Here is a 14,331-nt window from a genome sequence, read left to right as displayed (position 1 = left end):
TATGATCTGAGGTCTGTTGAAGCTAACTGTAAAGGGTCCTTCACACAACGGCTCCACCAATCAGCACGCTGAAGAAACGGGAACACAAACGTGTCCACGCAGAGTCACACAGCGAGGTGGCTCCTCGCAGGCAGCAGAGGCCTGTGATTGGACGGAGCTGCTTAAAGGCCCGCTCTGCATCTGTCGTGTTCCAGGTGAAGGTTAGTTGGTTTATGGGAGATGATGTTTCTGATAAACCTCCAAACAGACCAGATCTGTAGGGCGCTGCCTGTGGATGCTGCAGACGGTCCATCTGTGTCTCAGGTTCTGGTGACGTCCTGCTGTGTCCTGCACACATCAGCTCTGCTGGTTGTAACGTTTCACTGCAGATCAACATGGCAGCCGTCCAAGCAGCCAGTCTCACAGCCTGCCCTCAGCTGAAAGAGGATCTGATTGCGGCGGGGGGGACAAATCGAAGGCCATAAAGTGAGAGGGTGGGGGGGTGAATAAATGGAGGGCAGGAGTTAAAGGAGAAGCTGTGCTCAGCATGTTCAGTCTGTGACTGCAAGCAGGAGTCACATCTGTGATGAACAGCTCAGAAATCAGAGTTTCAGTCTGGAGCACCAGCAATGTTTGTGGCTCCTCCTCAGAGCATGGAACAAACGCTGTGCTCATTCATGGAAGCCACAACGAGCCACTAAGTGCACTCGCGTCCATCTTTGCAGAGTAAGATGTGCCTGAAACCGCAGAGCTCCAACTGTCCTGAATCTCTGCAGCACGATTGGCTCATTAACCTCCTGATTTGGTTGCCTATTAGCTTGTTAGTTGCAGGGGTGGGACATAGATAACCATTCAGGTGGAGAGAAGCTGATGATTTACCATCGATCTGTGACCCCGCCCTTACCCGAGGCCACAGACGACAGCAGAAACGAGGCGTGGGTTTAACAAATCGATTTTAGTCTGAATAACGGGATATCGATCAATTAAGTCCTGGGTCGATTATTATTGGCAGAAACACCTGAATCTCAGCTTAAAGCTCACAAAACTATTTCAACAACCACCAAACAGCTAAAACAGTAAATGAGAGACGGTACAAACACGTGGACACAGAGCGTGGATCGTTCACCCGACTGCACGGACACGCCGTCGGACTGAAAGCCCGCAGCTCACAGGTTCTGATGCTGCAGTTTCGTCGCTGTGACCAAAACTGACTGAACCAGCAGCACAAGAAGATCAAACTACGCTTCACGTTTGATAAACGTTGTATTTAATTCGCTCTGACTTCCTGCACAGCTCCTGCTATGTTGATTCATGGTTTTTGATCGACTGCAGAATATTTTGCTTCATGTTTTTCTGTTGTGATGCTTACACCTCTGATGGTTATGCACTGATAAATGATCAGAATTATAACATTTCTGGCTGCCCGAGGCAAAAATCGAATGGGGACGTTCTGAATCATAACGGAGTAAGTTGTATAAACCAGAGATGATACTCAGCAGAAACGAGCTTCGTCTGGACGATGGCTCGGCTCTCAGCGAGTGTCCCCGCAGCCGTTTCCTGCTTGGTGTTCATTAAACACACCGTGTGATTGGTTTGGTAGTTTGTTGGTAGGAGTTCTCTAAAAGTTCAGAGCGAGGCGGCTCAGAACGAAGTTCAGCAAAGTCAGGTTTTCTCTGTGTTCGCTGGTTTAATAAGTGCTCAAACCCAGAGACGGATTCACCGCGGTGGTTACCAGCCGGGCTCTCGGCTTCAGGCTCTCGCTGCTGCTGTTGTTTCTGAGGTGATGGAGAGTAATGTCCCGCCCTCAGCGCAGACTTACAGGAAGTACTTCAACATAATCCTGTAAGTTTTGGAAGGATCCTTTGACACTGCGAGCTCAGGCAAAATGAGATATTAGTTTCATGTCTTCAACGATCTGCATCACACCTGTACAGGTCACCTCTATGTTTACAAACTAACGACATCGCAGAGTTTAGTTTCCTGATGTTTTCACCACATCCAATCAGCTCTCCTTCCCTGCAGAGATCCTCAGATCAGCCCATGAACAACCCTGTTTGTGTCCCCCACAGACACAGACTACATCAGTGAGGAGGAGAAGCACAGGGTGGAGCTGATGTTGGCCTTTCTCACCGAGGAGTCCAAGCAGGCTGCAGCCAGCACAGCTGTAAGTACACCTGCACCTGTCACACCTGTAAGCACACCAATGTAAAAAACATGGACGTGGCGATGTGACCCGTCGCTCACAGACCTGGTTATGGTTCTGCATCCACAGACTTCATGAGAGCCTCACACAGGCTCAGGTACCTGCTGTTACTGATATGTAACAGCAGCCATTAGGGCGGGGCCATATCATACCGTTCAGGGTAATATCAGTGTAATGTTGGGCAACGACAAGAAAATGAAACATGGCGATAGAATATGGGTAAAACGCACATGCGCAGTGCCTTTGTTTTCATACACACATGGCGGAAAAATCATGGCGGCGACGGAGAATAAGAAGAGCGAAAGCGGATCGTTGAATGAAACGGATGAACCTGAACTGGTTTGTAAAAACGCTGCAGCTTCACTGGTGTGGAACTGGTTTAGCTTTCGACTCTCAGACACACAACAAAGCACTATTTTTGGTAGCGCATGCTAGCGGGCCGCCGTTATTACCGTGTTGTTTGGAAAATACGGCGCACTTAAAATCAATCCTTTGATTTTCTGAAAGTCGACAGAGCCCCTTATAATCCCGTGTGCCTTATGTATGAACTCTGGTTGTGTTTACTGACCTGGAAACGATTTTATGTGCACGGCGCTCGAAAATCTGTCAGATGTTTCAGTACGACTTTGCTGAGCTACGAAGTCGCACCGCTTGATGGATTGTCGGAGCGTTACGGCTATCGTAGGCGGGGCCTCGCGGAGTGATACGTGCTGTGCTTCAGCATAATGTTACCGTACTGTGTGTGTTTAACCTCTTTTAAAGTGTTGTGGATGTTATACATGGTTATGCTGAGGATGTGTCGGCCAGTTTCCACTGAAATGCCTTTTGGTTAAACTGTCAGCGAGGAATTTGCATTTGCACTGTTAACTGTTTATATAACTTTAATGCAGATAAAAAACAGCTGCTTGTTGAAGTGGAAATACATTGATGTTGTTTTGCACTAATAAAGTTGAGGAGTTGTAAAGTATTTTGTCTCGCGTCAGTTATATCGTCAGTTATATCGTTATCGCAAATTTTCAAACGTATATCGTGATAAATATTTTTGGCCATATCGCCCTGCTCTAGCAGCCCTATTATTGGTCACATGATTCATTAAAAATGCCCCAACACCGCACACACAGTGCAGTTCAGGTGAAGCTAGCAGACAGCTAGCAGCTACAGGCACCTGGGTCACCATCCACCTGTCAGTCACAGAGGCCACGCCCCTAAAAAAAACTTTAAATATTGAGCTCTAAAAAGGATTTACTTGTTCAGGAAGTGAATTCTGTCCAATGTGGAGCTGCTTACAGCGGCGACACCACGAAGCCGCTTCTTCTTCTTCTGTTGCTATTAAGGTGGAGTTCTGGCAAATGCATGGGCTCGTCCTTTTATAGCGCCAAAGCACTTTCTGCTGCACCACCCACACACCACTCACAGAGCTTCCATCTATGCCTAAGTGCTGTCTAACACACACAGATGGACATTGGGAGGAGCTCGGGGTTCAGTGTCTGTGGTTATTGCTGCTGGTTCTGGGACGTGCGCGCTCTGCATGTTTGCATAAAGCAGGCGCAGTAAACTGTTAGAATAGAGACGTTGTGTTTGAGACGTTGGTATTTATTTATAGCTGCTGAGACTCTTTAAACCTGCTGATGCTGATTGTGCGCTCACAGGAAAACGCCGCTGCCTGTGTGAGGACTAAAGTAAACCTGAACACAACAGAAGGACCTCGCTGATCAATATATAATTAGTCTGTAATTAATAAGTGATGAAGCTGACCTGACCATAGCAGATTAAAAAGTTAAAGTTTGGAAAAACGTGATTGTGAGAGAAAGCCATTTCCTGCGAGGTGTCTGTTCGTCCTGCTCGCCGTCTCCGCGGAGAAACCCGATCCTGGACTCTCCCCGTTGTCTCCACCGCAGAGCTCGGCCGGCTGAAGTGGAGGATTTATTATTGATAAAGCAGGAGAAGCGCTGCGTGTAAATCACTTTCCTGCAAAGTCATGCTCAGAGAACCGGAAATGAAATAAGAGCCAAAATATTATTAGAAGCTGGTAATGAAAGCACAGCGTTCAGTCAGCCTTCAAAGACGGAGACACCGAGGACGTGAAAAATGGAAAAGAAAGCAGAGTGTAAGTGCCGCCTGAGGTGGATTTCCACAAACCCACTAATGGCTCTCTGCTCTCGTTCAGCTGCGAGTAGGAAATGACTTTTGCTAATGTGAAGTTATGCTGCTTGTTTGGAAAGTGTTCCTCAGTCCAGACACGCCGACAAATGTTAAGTGGTTTCAAGCTGCAGCGTGTTTTTCACCCAAAGCCTCGAAGTACACTCGTCTCCCAACAACACACACCTGAGAACGTCAGATATCTGATTACACACACACCATTTACAAACCCAGCTCGGTCTGGCAGTCGAGGCTAAACACTGTGAATATACAGCTGTGCCCAGATGTTTATATACACTCATCAGCATGAACGTCGGGCTTTAATTGCTCTGTTTCCAGGGTGAATGATTGTACAGCGACTTTAAAAAACAAGCTTGACACTGTTTGTATTTCCCTACGACGCTTTAATAAGTGGTGCTGAAGATGCTGCAGACGAGGTCTGTTATGGGGAGTGATGACTGCTGAAGGGTCCTCTTTACGGCACAAAAAGGATTTGTTTGGCAGCATTCGTCAGACTGACCGAAGTCCAAGGAACTCAGTGAAGATCTAAGAATCAAACCTGTAGGTTACAGGAGCTGGGAACGTGTCTGCAGAGACACGATCATCATTTCAAACAGCTGTACGTGAGTTTATCCAGATGTGCCGTCACATCGTAACCAGCTTCCTCGCGACGAGAGGAAATTGGTTAGGATGTTCAGGAACAATTGAGGAATAACCGAGACTCAAACCTGCCACGAAGCTTCCACGGTCAAGCCAGTTTTACGTCTGAGAGAGCGCCGACCAAGAAAGAAGCTGTCGCCCACGTGGGCGAGCCAGAGGCAGAAGAGGCTCGGGGCGGTAAAGGGAGACTGTGTGAAAACTCTGACGCTCCCGCTTCAACAGCAGAGGGTCTCCGGGCAGACCATCGCCGTCTTCGTTGTGGAGCGAGGCTACAAACCGCTGCTGTGTTTCTATGTGCCGCATCATTTCCTGTTAAACTCACAGGTCACGCTCGAGCCAGACACGAAGAAGTAACCGAAGCATTTTACACCAGATGTTTCTGAGAAATTCGAGATGTAAGCGCTTCACCCAGAAAAACCTTTTCAAGATTTATGTAACCACAACTTTGTATGATCGTTTAAACATTTATCAGGAGAACTACAAGTTCTTCTATTTTTAAAGAGTCTTTGCAGGCGCAGGATGTTTGAAGCATCTTATTCTGGGAACAGTGGGAGCGAGGCAGGTGTGGTCCCAGTTATCTCTGAGGACCAGACTAGACGCATGAACACGATCACAGAAAAGCTTCGATCGAAAGTTGTTTATGTGATCTGCAAACAGTCCCCACGTCTGTGACGCAGCCTCTCGGTTTATCAGCACGAGCACTCTGTGCAGGTACGGCCGCTGGGTCGCCGCCTCCTTCTGTTGGGGCAGGGCTACTTTCCGCTATAAACACGCCCCTTTCACACAGTGGCGCTTTCTTCAAAAACACTGTTTGCTGTCTGATCACAGCTCACCGAGGCCTGTTGTCATTCGCCGTCACACATTCACACTGAGAAGCACCAAAACAGAAAAATCACGTAGCACCCAGGCTTCCTCGTAGACCCCAAACAGGTGTGGAGGTGAGTCTGACTCTGGTCGTTCTTCATTTGTGTTGTTTGTGGAAACGCACCGCTCTCTCAGATGGCCCCGCCCCTCCCTGAGCCTGGGTCTGTGAGCGCTTTGCTCGTACGCAGTCATCTGATTGTTGGGTCTTTATAATAAAGAGCGCTTTGAGGCGACTGTGATTTGGCGCTAGATAAATAAAACTGTGTAGAATTGAACGTTGCAGTTTTTCCTGCGCGCTGTGTAATCCTGCAGGAATTTATTACCATCACAGAGCTTATCGAGCAGGATTACCCCGGTGCAGGGAGGGCGGGCACCACCTCTGCAACCTCCTCACAAAGAGTTACGTCTGTGGAATATGGTGCTTATCTCCGTGGCGATGCAGGTGGTTATTAGGTCAAAGGTCAAACCTTCATGGCTGATCGTTTTTCTGTGACTTTCAGTCTGGAGTGTGGAGCCTGTAAAACAGGAAACGAGCGAAGCACCAGTCAGCGGTTTTGCTTTCGGCGCCGACTTCCCGACACTTTGAAGCGTTTGCAGCAGATTGATCAGAGCACGTCCGGAGTTTTTACTTCACCCCAGAATAAGTGGAAAATCAGTCGCTGAGACAGGACATTATTCTCATTATTACGACACGCTGCGTGAGATAAAACGTGGTTTGGTCTGAGTGGACCTGAGCTTCCACAGAGAGGTGGGTTGGCACACGGCTGCTGGCTCTCTGATACTCACACCTAAGTCTTTGCAGCCGGAAGCAGCGATCGTTCTTTTCTTCTCGCGCGTCTTTAATGGCAGTGGAAACTTGTGTCATAATGGATGCTGACTTTCCAGGTTTCAGAAAGCCGCGGTCGCAGAGACGGCCTGACCCCAGCACAGCCCTGCAGACGCCACTTTCAGCTGCCCGTGTGAGATTAAATCATCAGGCTGTTTGAAAAGCTGTCAGGGCGGTTAGCTGCTGCTGTCCATCGATCGCTAAAGCACGCACGCACGCACACACACACACACACACACACACACACACACACACACACACACACACACACACACACACACACTCTGACTGCTTTCTCTGTGTTTGCTGATGTTTGCCAGGACAGCACACAGGATGTCAGGGCAACCAGCTCCATGGAGATGGGTGTTAAAGCTCCAGTGATTATCCTCTGGATGGTGTGTGCGTGTGCGTGTGCGTGTGCGTGTGTGTGTGTGTGCGTGTGTGTGTGTGTGTCTGTGTGTGTCTGTGTGTGTGTGTGTGTGTGTTAAATCTGCAGTGTTTTACAGCTGAGAGCTGCTCAGGTTTGGACTTGATGTTCTGCCTGGTCGGTTTCGTCGTCACAGCGTGATTATGGTGTTTGATGTTCGTCTGTGAGAGGTCGTCACCCTGAACTGTGACTCACACGTAAAAAACACTGAAGAGTAAAAACCAGAGTGGAACGTGTTCAGTTTGAATCTTGACCAGTTTGATCAGGTTGGTCAGGACCAGTTTCCACCTGACTGAGTCACATGATTGTAACCAGTGACGCCCTAAAGAAAGCAAATAACAGTAAAACTAACTTATATTTGACGGTTTGTAGCCTTTGATGGTGTGATGCTAACTAGAACGTTATATCGTACGTATACAAACGTAAAGGAAACAAGCGAACAGCCGGGCTAACTGAAGCTAAACTGCAGGGAAACCACACTCGTCTCCAGTTTAGAGGAACCGTGTTTGCCCTGTGTTGGATGTTGCAGTTTTAACACCAAAGGCTTTCAGAACCTTCAACAGGTCGTGTATTACAGTGCACTGCTCAAAAGCACCACCAGAGGGCAGCCAGGTGAACGATGAGCAACATGAACCAACAGTGTTTACGGTGCTTTCTTCATCCTTCTGTATTTATCACCAAGTTATCTTCAAACAGTGAATAATGAGACACTTTGGGAAAAACTTTGATGGTTTTAGGACGACATCATGTTGTTTATGTGCAGCAGAGCTGCACTGAGTACTTTCAGCAGGACCTCTGTAATGGAGTATTTGCAGTGCAGTACTTCAGTTTGACTAAAGGAGGTGAAAATAAGCTAAAATCTTCTTGTGGTTTCTGTGTTTTCACCGACTGCAGACGAGCCTTCATCGTGACTCCGTCTGTGACGATCGCCTCCTTTCAAAGTAAAATAAGACTTTAAACAGTAAGTCTGTGTCTGTACTTGAGCTTTGTAGGAAACTTTATTTACAAATGTACATTATAATTTAACAAAAACTAACAACGACACATCCTGGTGTGTCATGAAGTCAGAGGCTGACATTTCTTTCAGCTAACGATCCGATCAGCCCGACATCCTGTCTGCGTTTATATTTACACGTCAGCCAGCTCGCCGTTACAACCGCCGATCCTGATTGGTGGAGCAGCGTCAGAGGAATAACAAGGATTTCATATTCTGCTCACAGGAATTTTCACGTTTCCTCGCCTCCTTCACGCGCCACCGGCTGCCTGAACTTTGACCTTTCCAGCAGAGACGCCGTGTGTTTCACTTTGCATGAGGCGCTCATCGATGGCGGGTTAAAGCCTGATTGTTCTGCTTCTGAACCGCTGATGCATGATATTAGACTTTTCAAAGGACCCTTCATAAAGGTGTCCTCTTCCTCACCTCTACGTTCTTCTTCTGTGGTTACAAACTGGGGACAGAGACCAGCTCTCATCAGTAGACTTGTAGTCAAGACGGAGACAAAAACGTCTTTAAACTGCAGCCAGATGCTGCTTCGGTTACGGGTCTCAGGCATATCCACGTGTTTTTGCTTTCGCACAGCCCTCCTCACCGCTGTCCACTGTCTCACTTACTGAGAGGACCGACGCACGCTCCACTTGACTGTCTCGTCCATCACCCTCTCTGTTTTTCACACAATGATATTATCCTATATCCTCGCATGTGATTGGCCGCAGTATGGAGTGATTGGAGCATAGCTGCGCCGCTGTGTGAGAGCTGAGCAGCCAAAGGAAATTAAGTGAGGAGCGGCTCTCGCTCAGTGGGAGTCGACTCTGATTCACTGCAAAGCGCTCTGTAAGCACGGCTCTTAGAGCTGACGCTTTTGAAATGACACATTATCGAACGTTACGTTGCGTGTCATGGACGCTGTCGACCACGTGTCGATCTGAGACAGCAACACTGTCTTTATAGAAGACTGGCCTCGAGACATCCAACTCTATGTTTAAGGTGCGTTTAAACACGTGACCTTTGAACTTAATTTTCAAAAAGCGGGCACCACTACCTCGGTACGCTCGTGTTGTGTTTAATGTTGTGATGATGAAACTGACTGTACCTGAGCAGCCAATCAGCACTGGGGATCAGATGAATGCTGAGGACAGGATGCCGGCGACAGCGTGACTGCAGTTAAACGTCACTGTTCTGCGTACAGGTGCGTCAGGTCTCAGGTCACTGAAATCACACAGGCGTTAAACCTTAAATCAGAGCTGCAGTCGTTTTAACTAAATACTACAAAAGTTTCGGTTCGTGTGTCTTTGTTTTGCTGTATTTTTGTATCTGTGCTGCGTTGAGTTTACGTCAGTGGAGGTAAAAGCTCTGAGCGCGCTCGTGCTCCATGCTGGCACCGCCCCTTTAGATGAAGCCTCCAGTTCAGCTGTGGTGAGAAAAGTTTCAGACTGTGTGGTTGAGTACTGGCAACGAACTGAAGACCTCGAGGTCTGAGGCAGAACCAGGTTCAGGGAGGGGCGGGGCCATCTGCTGTGATTGGTTGGGGTGAGAGAAGGAAGACAGGATGAAGACATGCTGTGGAAGAGAGACAGAGGCTAATAACAGATATGATTCAATGCAGAGAGGTCTGTTAACACATAGTGAGTGAAGAAGAAACACCCAGTGCATCATGGGAATCCCCGGCAGCCTATTGCAGCATAACTGAGGGAGGATTCAGGGTCACCTGGTCCAGCCCTAACTATATGCTTTAGCAAAAAGGAAAGTTTGAAGCCTAATCTTGAAAGTAGAGATAGTGTCTGTCTCCTGAATCCAAACTGGAAGCTGGTTCCACAGAAGAGGGGCCTGAAAACTGAAGGCTCTGCCTCCCATTCTACTTTTAAATACTCTAGGAACAACAAGTAGGCCTGCAGAGCGAGAGCCAAGTGCTCTAATAGGGTGATATGGTACTACAAGGTCATTAAGATAAGATGGGGCCTGATTATTTAAGACCTTGTATGTGAGGAGCAGGATTTTGAATTCTGGATTTAACAGGAAGCCAAAACAGGAGAAATCTGCTCTCTCTTTCTAGTCCCTGTCAGGACTCTTGCTGCAGCATTTTGGATCAGCTGAAGGCTTTTCAGGGAGTTTTTAGGACTTCCTGATAATAATGAATTACAGTCGTCCAGCCTGGAAGTAATAAATGCATGAACTAGTTTTTCAGCGTCACTCTGAGACAGGATATTTCTAACTTTAGAGATGTTGCACAAATGGAAGAAGCAGTCTTACATATTTGTTTAATATGTGCATTGAAGGACATGTCCTGGTCAAAAATGACTCCAAGGTTCCTCACAGTGTTACTGGAGGCCAAGGTAATGCCATCCAGAGGAAGAATCTGGTTAGATACCATATTTCTAAGCTTTTCAGGGCCGAGTACAATAACCTCAGTTTGATCTGAATTAAGAAGCAGAAAGTTAGCAGCCATCCAGAGTAAGAATCTGCTTAGATTTCTTCCTTGTGAGTCTGTTGAGCATCAGAAACTGGACGGGTGAGTGTTTGTGTCGCAGCTGCTTCATAAGAGCCTGAAGATTATACTTCATCTTTTTTTATTCGTCTTAATTTTTGAGATTTTTAATTATCTTAATTTAGTTTTTAAAAAAGATGTTTTGTGGAGCTGAATACTTTCTGCTCTCCGTCCTTCCATCGATGGGATAATGAAACCCAAACACTCAGTGACGCCTGAGCGGATGGTCGTGTGCTGCCTCTGCTCTCTGTTGAAGTCATGATTGCTCCTCATCATTAGCATCATTATCCTCTGTCATCTGTTCCTCGCTCGCTCTGTGGATGCTTGCTTTTCTCTCCTCCTCCCGCCCCCACACTTCTTTGTTTTTGCCCCATTTTCTCCTCCTGTGGTATTTTGGACTCTCGGTCCACTGATGACATCGGCCGTCCTCCTGTGGGCCTCGCTGCCCTCAGACCGTCTGCCGTCAGGACTCAGATTTGCACACATGCAGCCTGCAGGCCACATCAAAGCTACCACCCCACACACACCGCGTTTCTGAGTTTCCTGTGGCAGATTGTGGTATTTGTGTTATTTGTGCGCTACTCAGCGTCTGTGACCCGACAGCTGCTTGATGGTCGTCTGCAGAAAGCTTTAAGTGTCTGTTTTCCTGCCAGGACAGCACGGCTGCAGATTCCCTCAGAGCGCGGTTTACACATCCAAATATCGATCTGATACCAACGCTGGTATTGGCAGTTCGGGTCCTATCACACAGCAGTCGCCTGAGAGTGTTAGAAAAACCAGTCACAGCCGAACATCTGAATTGTAAGTTGCTAAAAATCAGGTGATCACCTCTGTCGTCAGATGGAGTCGCCGAGGAGACGTCGCTCTGCTAACCTAAACTCTCGCTGCTTCGAGCTTGCAGACGATGATGGTGTCTGCGGGTCGGTCTGCAGAGTGAGATTTTCACTTCCTGTGATGTGACTGTAACACATCAGTGCAGCTAAATGCAGCATGATTAACAATAGTCTGAGGAAATTATGTTTTTAGATCTTAGTGATACATTTATTCCCAGAGGCTCGGCTCAGCTCTTTATTAAAGATGGAGCTGCCAGCCAGGAAGACAGAGGAGGTTCGTGTGGAGGTGGACATGCAGAGGAGGCTGCTGGGATTGAGGCAGATGATCCTCTGTGGCGCCCCCTAAAGGCAGCAGCTGGAAGATGAAGAACTCTGCGGTCGTTTGTTATCTTTGCGTTGGTTTGTGCGTCTGAGCTTCATGGTGTCGGCTGTGCAGACACACGTGTTTGAACCGTCCTCGCTCCACTGTAAAAAGTTTGTGTATGTGTGTCAAATTACTTACATACAGAATACATCTGCACTGTCTCACATCTATAAAAAAGAAAAAGACCCTTTAGACCTGGCTTCATACAGACCGATCAGTTTAATTAATGTAGATAATAAGATAGTTGGAAAGATTTTAGCAAGACGCCTGGAAACAGTTCTACCAACAATTATATCTCAAGACTAGGGATGGGTATCGTTTAGGTTTTATCCGATACCGGTGCCAAACCGGTACTTTTGAAACGGTGCCGGTGCTTAAAGAATGGAGAACACAAACTTTGTCCAAAAACCTCTCATGTTCAGCTGTTTTTTGTAAAAAGATAACAATGTTAGCCTTTTCTGCAGCTATGGGGCATATATGGTATCACTCTTGACTGGAAGCAGTGCTTAAACAATGGAAAAAAACACCAACTTTGTCCAAAAACCTCTCATGTTCAGCTGTTTCCCACTTTTTCTTTGGTCATTTTAGCCTTTTTGGCCAGGGTGAAGGGAGTATCTGCCATCAAACAAGAGGACAGCCGCATGTAGCTATGATGATGTTTGCTAGTTCACCTTACATGCATTAATGTAATAACGTGGTTAGCCTACTCAACGTAAATTACACACGAACAACATTAAGCTACTCACGCAGAGAAGAACGGCTGCTGCTGCATCATCATCCTCATCATTTCTGCTACACTGGCAGGGCTAGGGGCCAGGACTCTCCTCTTCGGGTTCTTGGGGGATGTTGCTAACTCCGGGTCCGATAACAGGCACCACACCCGCAGTAGATGTGCTCGGTGTGAGGTCTCGCAGCAAGCTATCAAATACGGCGCATTTCTCGGCTTTAACAAAACGCTATGCGTCGCCAGGTGTTTCATCAGATTTGAGGTGTCACCTCCTTTGACAGTATCACAGTATCAGCTTAAAGCACTTGTTGCTGCTGAGTTTGCATCTTTTGCTGTGAAGTACAGCCAGACTTTGACCGCTTCGCCTTGGACATTTTTAATCTGTAGCTCTGCTCTAAAAGAACGTACGTACCTGGCCCCGCCTACTATCCTCGGAAACGTAAAATGATTGGCTAGAATCTAAAGTGTGTCACAGCTCAGGAAAATAAAGCACCGAAATAAAGCACCGAAATGTGTGCTGCTTTTCGGTCTGGTTACTACCGTTTATGTCAGAACGATACCGGTACCCATCCCTAGTCAAGACCAAACAGGATTTATTAAAGGCAGGCAGCTGTTTTTTAATATTAGGAGACTGCTAAACATTATCTATACGCAAGACAAGCATAATCCAAACCCTGAAATTTTACTTTCCTTAGATGCGGAGAAGGCCTTCGACAGGGTGGAGTGGGATTATCTCTTCTCGGCCCTGTCGAGGTTCGGATTTGGCCCTAAATTTATTTCTCTGGTTAAACTACATCCAACCAAAAGTGTCGGTACAAACAAACAATGTCCACTCCAACTATTTCAATCTGAATCGCTCAACAAGGCAAGACTGTCCTCTCTCACCTCTGCTTTTTGCATTAGCTATTGAACCCGTTAGCTCTTCTACGGCGCTCAACAGAGGAACATACGGGGATTCAAAGGGGAAAAGCAGAACATAAAGTCTCGCTATATGCAGATGATTTACTACTGTATATCTCTTACCCTGCAAAATCAGTCCCAGTCATCATGGAGACTTTGCAAAACAAAGAAGTGTCAGGGTACAAACTGAATTTATCCAAAAGTGTGCTGTTCCCAGTCAACTCTAAAGGAACTCTACATTATATGATGAAACCAAAAATAACAGACAAATGGATCAATCTACCAACTTTACTAACAGGAAGAATAAACATTGTTAGAATGAATATTATTTCAGTGTATCCCTATTGTGATTAATAAAGCCTTTAATAAATTAGACTCCTTACTATCCTGTTTCATATGGAACAGAAAGAACCCAAGAATCAAGAAAGGCGACCTGCAGAGACCGACAGGTCAGGGAGGGATGGGGTTACCATGCTTCCGTCTGTATTGTTGGACGTGTAATGTTCCTTCCATGTTGTTTTGGTTGTGCACTAAGGGGGCTGACTGGACAGCGATGGAAAGTGAAAGTTGTTACCCCTCCTCATTAGAGGCTATGATCTATTCAGCTCTCCTTATCCCTAAACACGACCTTAAGAGTCCTGTAGTCTCTCACACAATTAAAATCTGGACACAGATAAGGAAACATTTCGGGTGTAAGGAAGCTTCCATACTAACTCATGAATAACGCAACGTTCACACCATCACTTTCAAACATCTCATTTCTCCAATGGAACCACAGAGGGCTGCACTCAAAGGATTTATTCATCAACAAGGTTTTTCCCACATTCCAGAAACTGCAAGAAAAATTTGACTTGCACAGTAATGACGTCTTCAAATACTTACAGATCAGAAGCTTTGAAGGGAGGCTTTTTCCATCCTTTCCAGATC

General features: G+C 46.7%; 1 protein-coding gene across 5 annotated transcripts in view; it reads left to right on the top strand.

Annotated features, from left to right (window-relative positions):
• rnf123 (ring finger protein 123) overlaps positions 1-14,331 on the top strand; it is a 106,396-nt gene that overhangs the window by 76,909 nt on the left and 15,156 nt on the right. For all 5 annotated transcript variants that reach the window (XR_014911827.1, XM_085407712.1, XM_085407711.1 and 2 more), the window contains one exon: positions 2,049-2,143. Coding sequence is in view for 4 of the 5 variants with exons in the window: in XM_085407712.1 (XP_085263838.1) it covers positions 2,049-2,143 (95 nt within the window). In the remaining variant the exon portion in view is untranslated. The remainder of the gene's footprint in view (positions 1-2,048; positions 2,144-14,331) is intronic.

This window comes from Rhamphochromis longiceps, linkage group LG5, assembly GCF_057381845.1.
Source record: "Rhamphochromis longiceps isolate RC_006_pf linkage group LG5, R_longiceps_female_GT1.1, whole genome shotgun sequence".
NCBI lineage: Eukaryota > Metazoa > Chordata > Actinopteri > Cichliformes > Cichlidae > Rhamphochromis > Rhamphochromis longiceps.
This window is presented reverse-complemented; position numbering and strand designations above follow the sequence as displayed.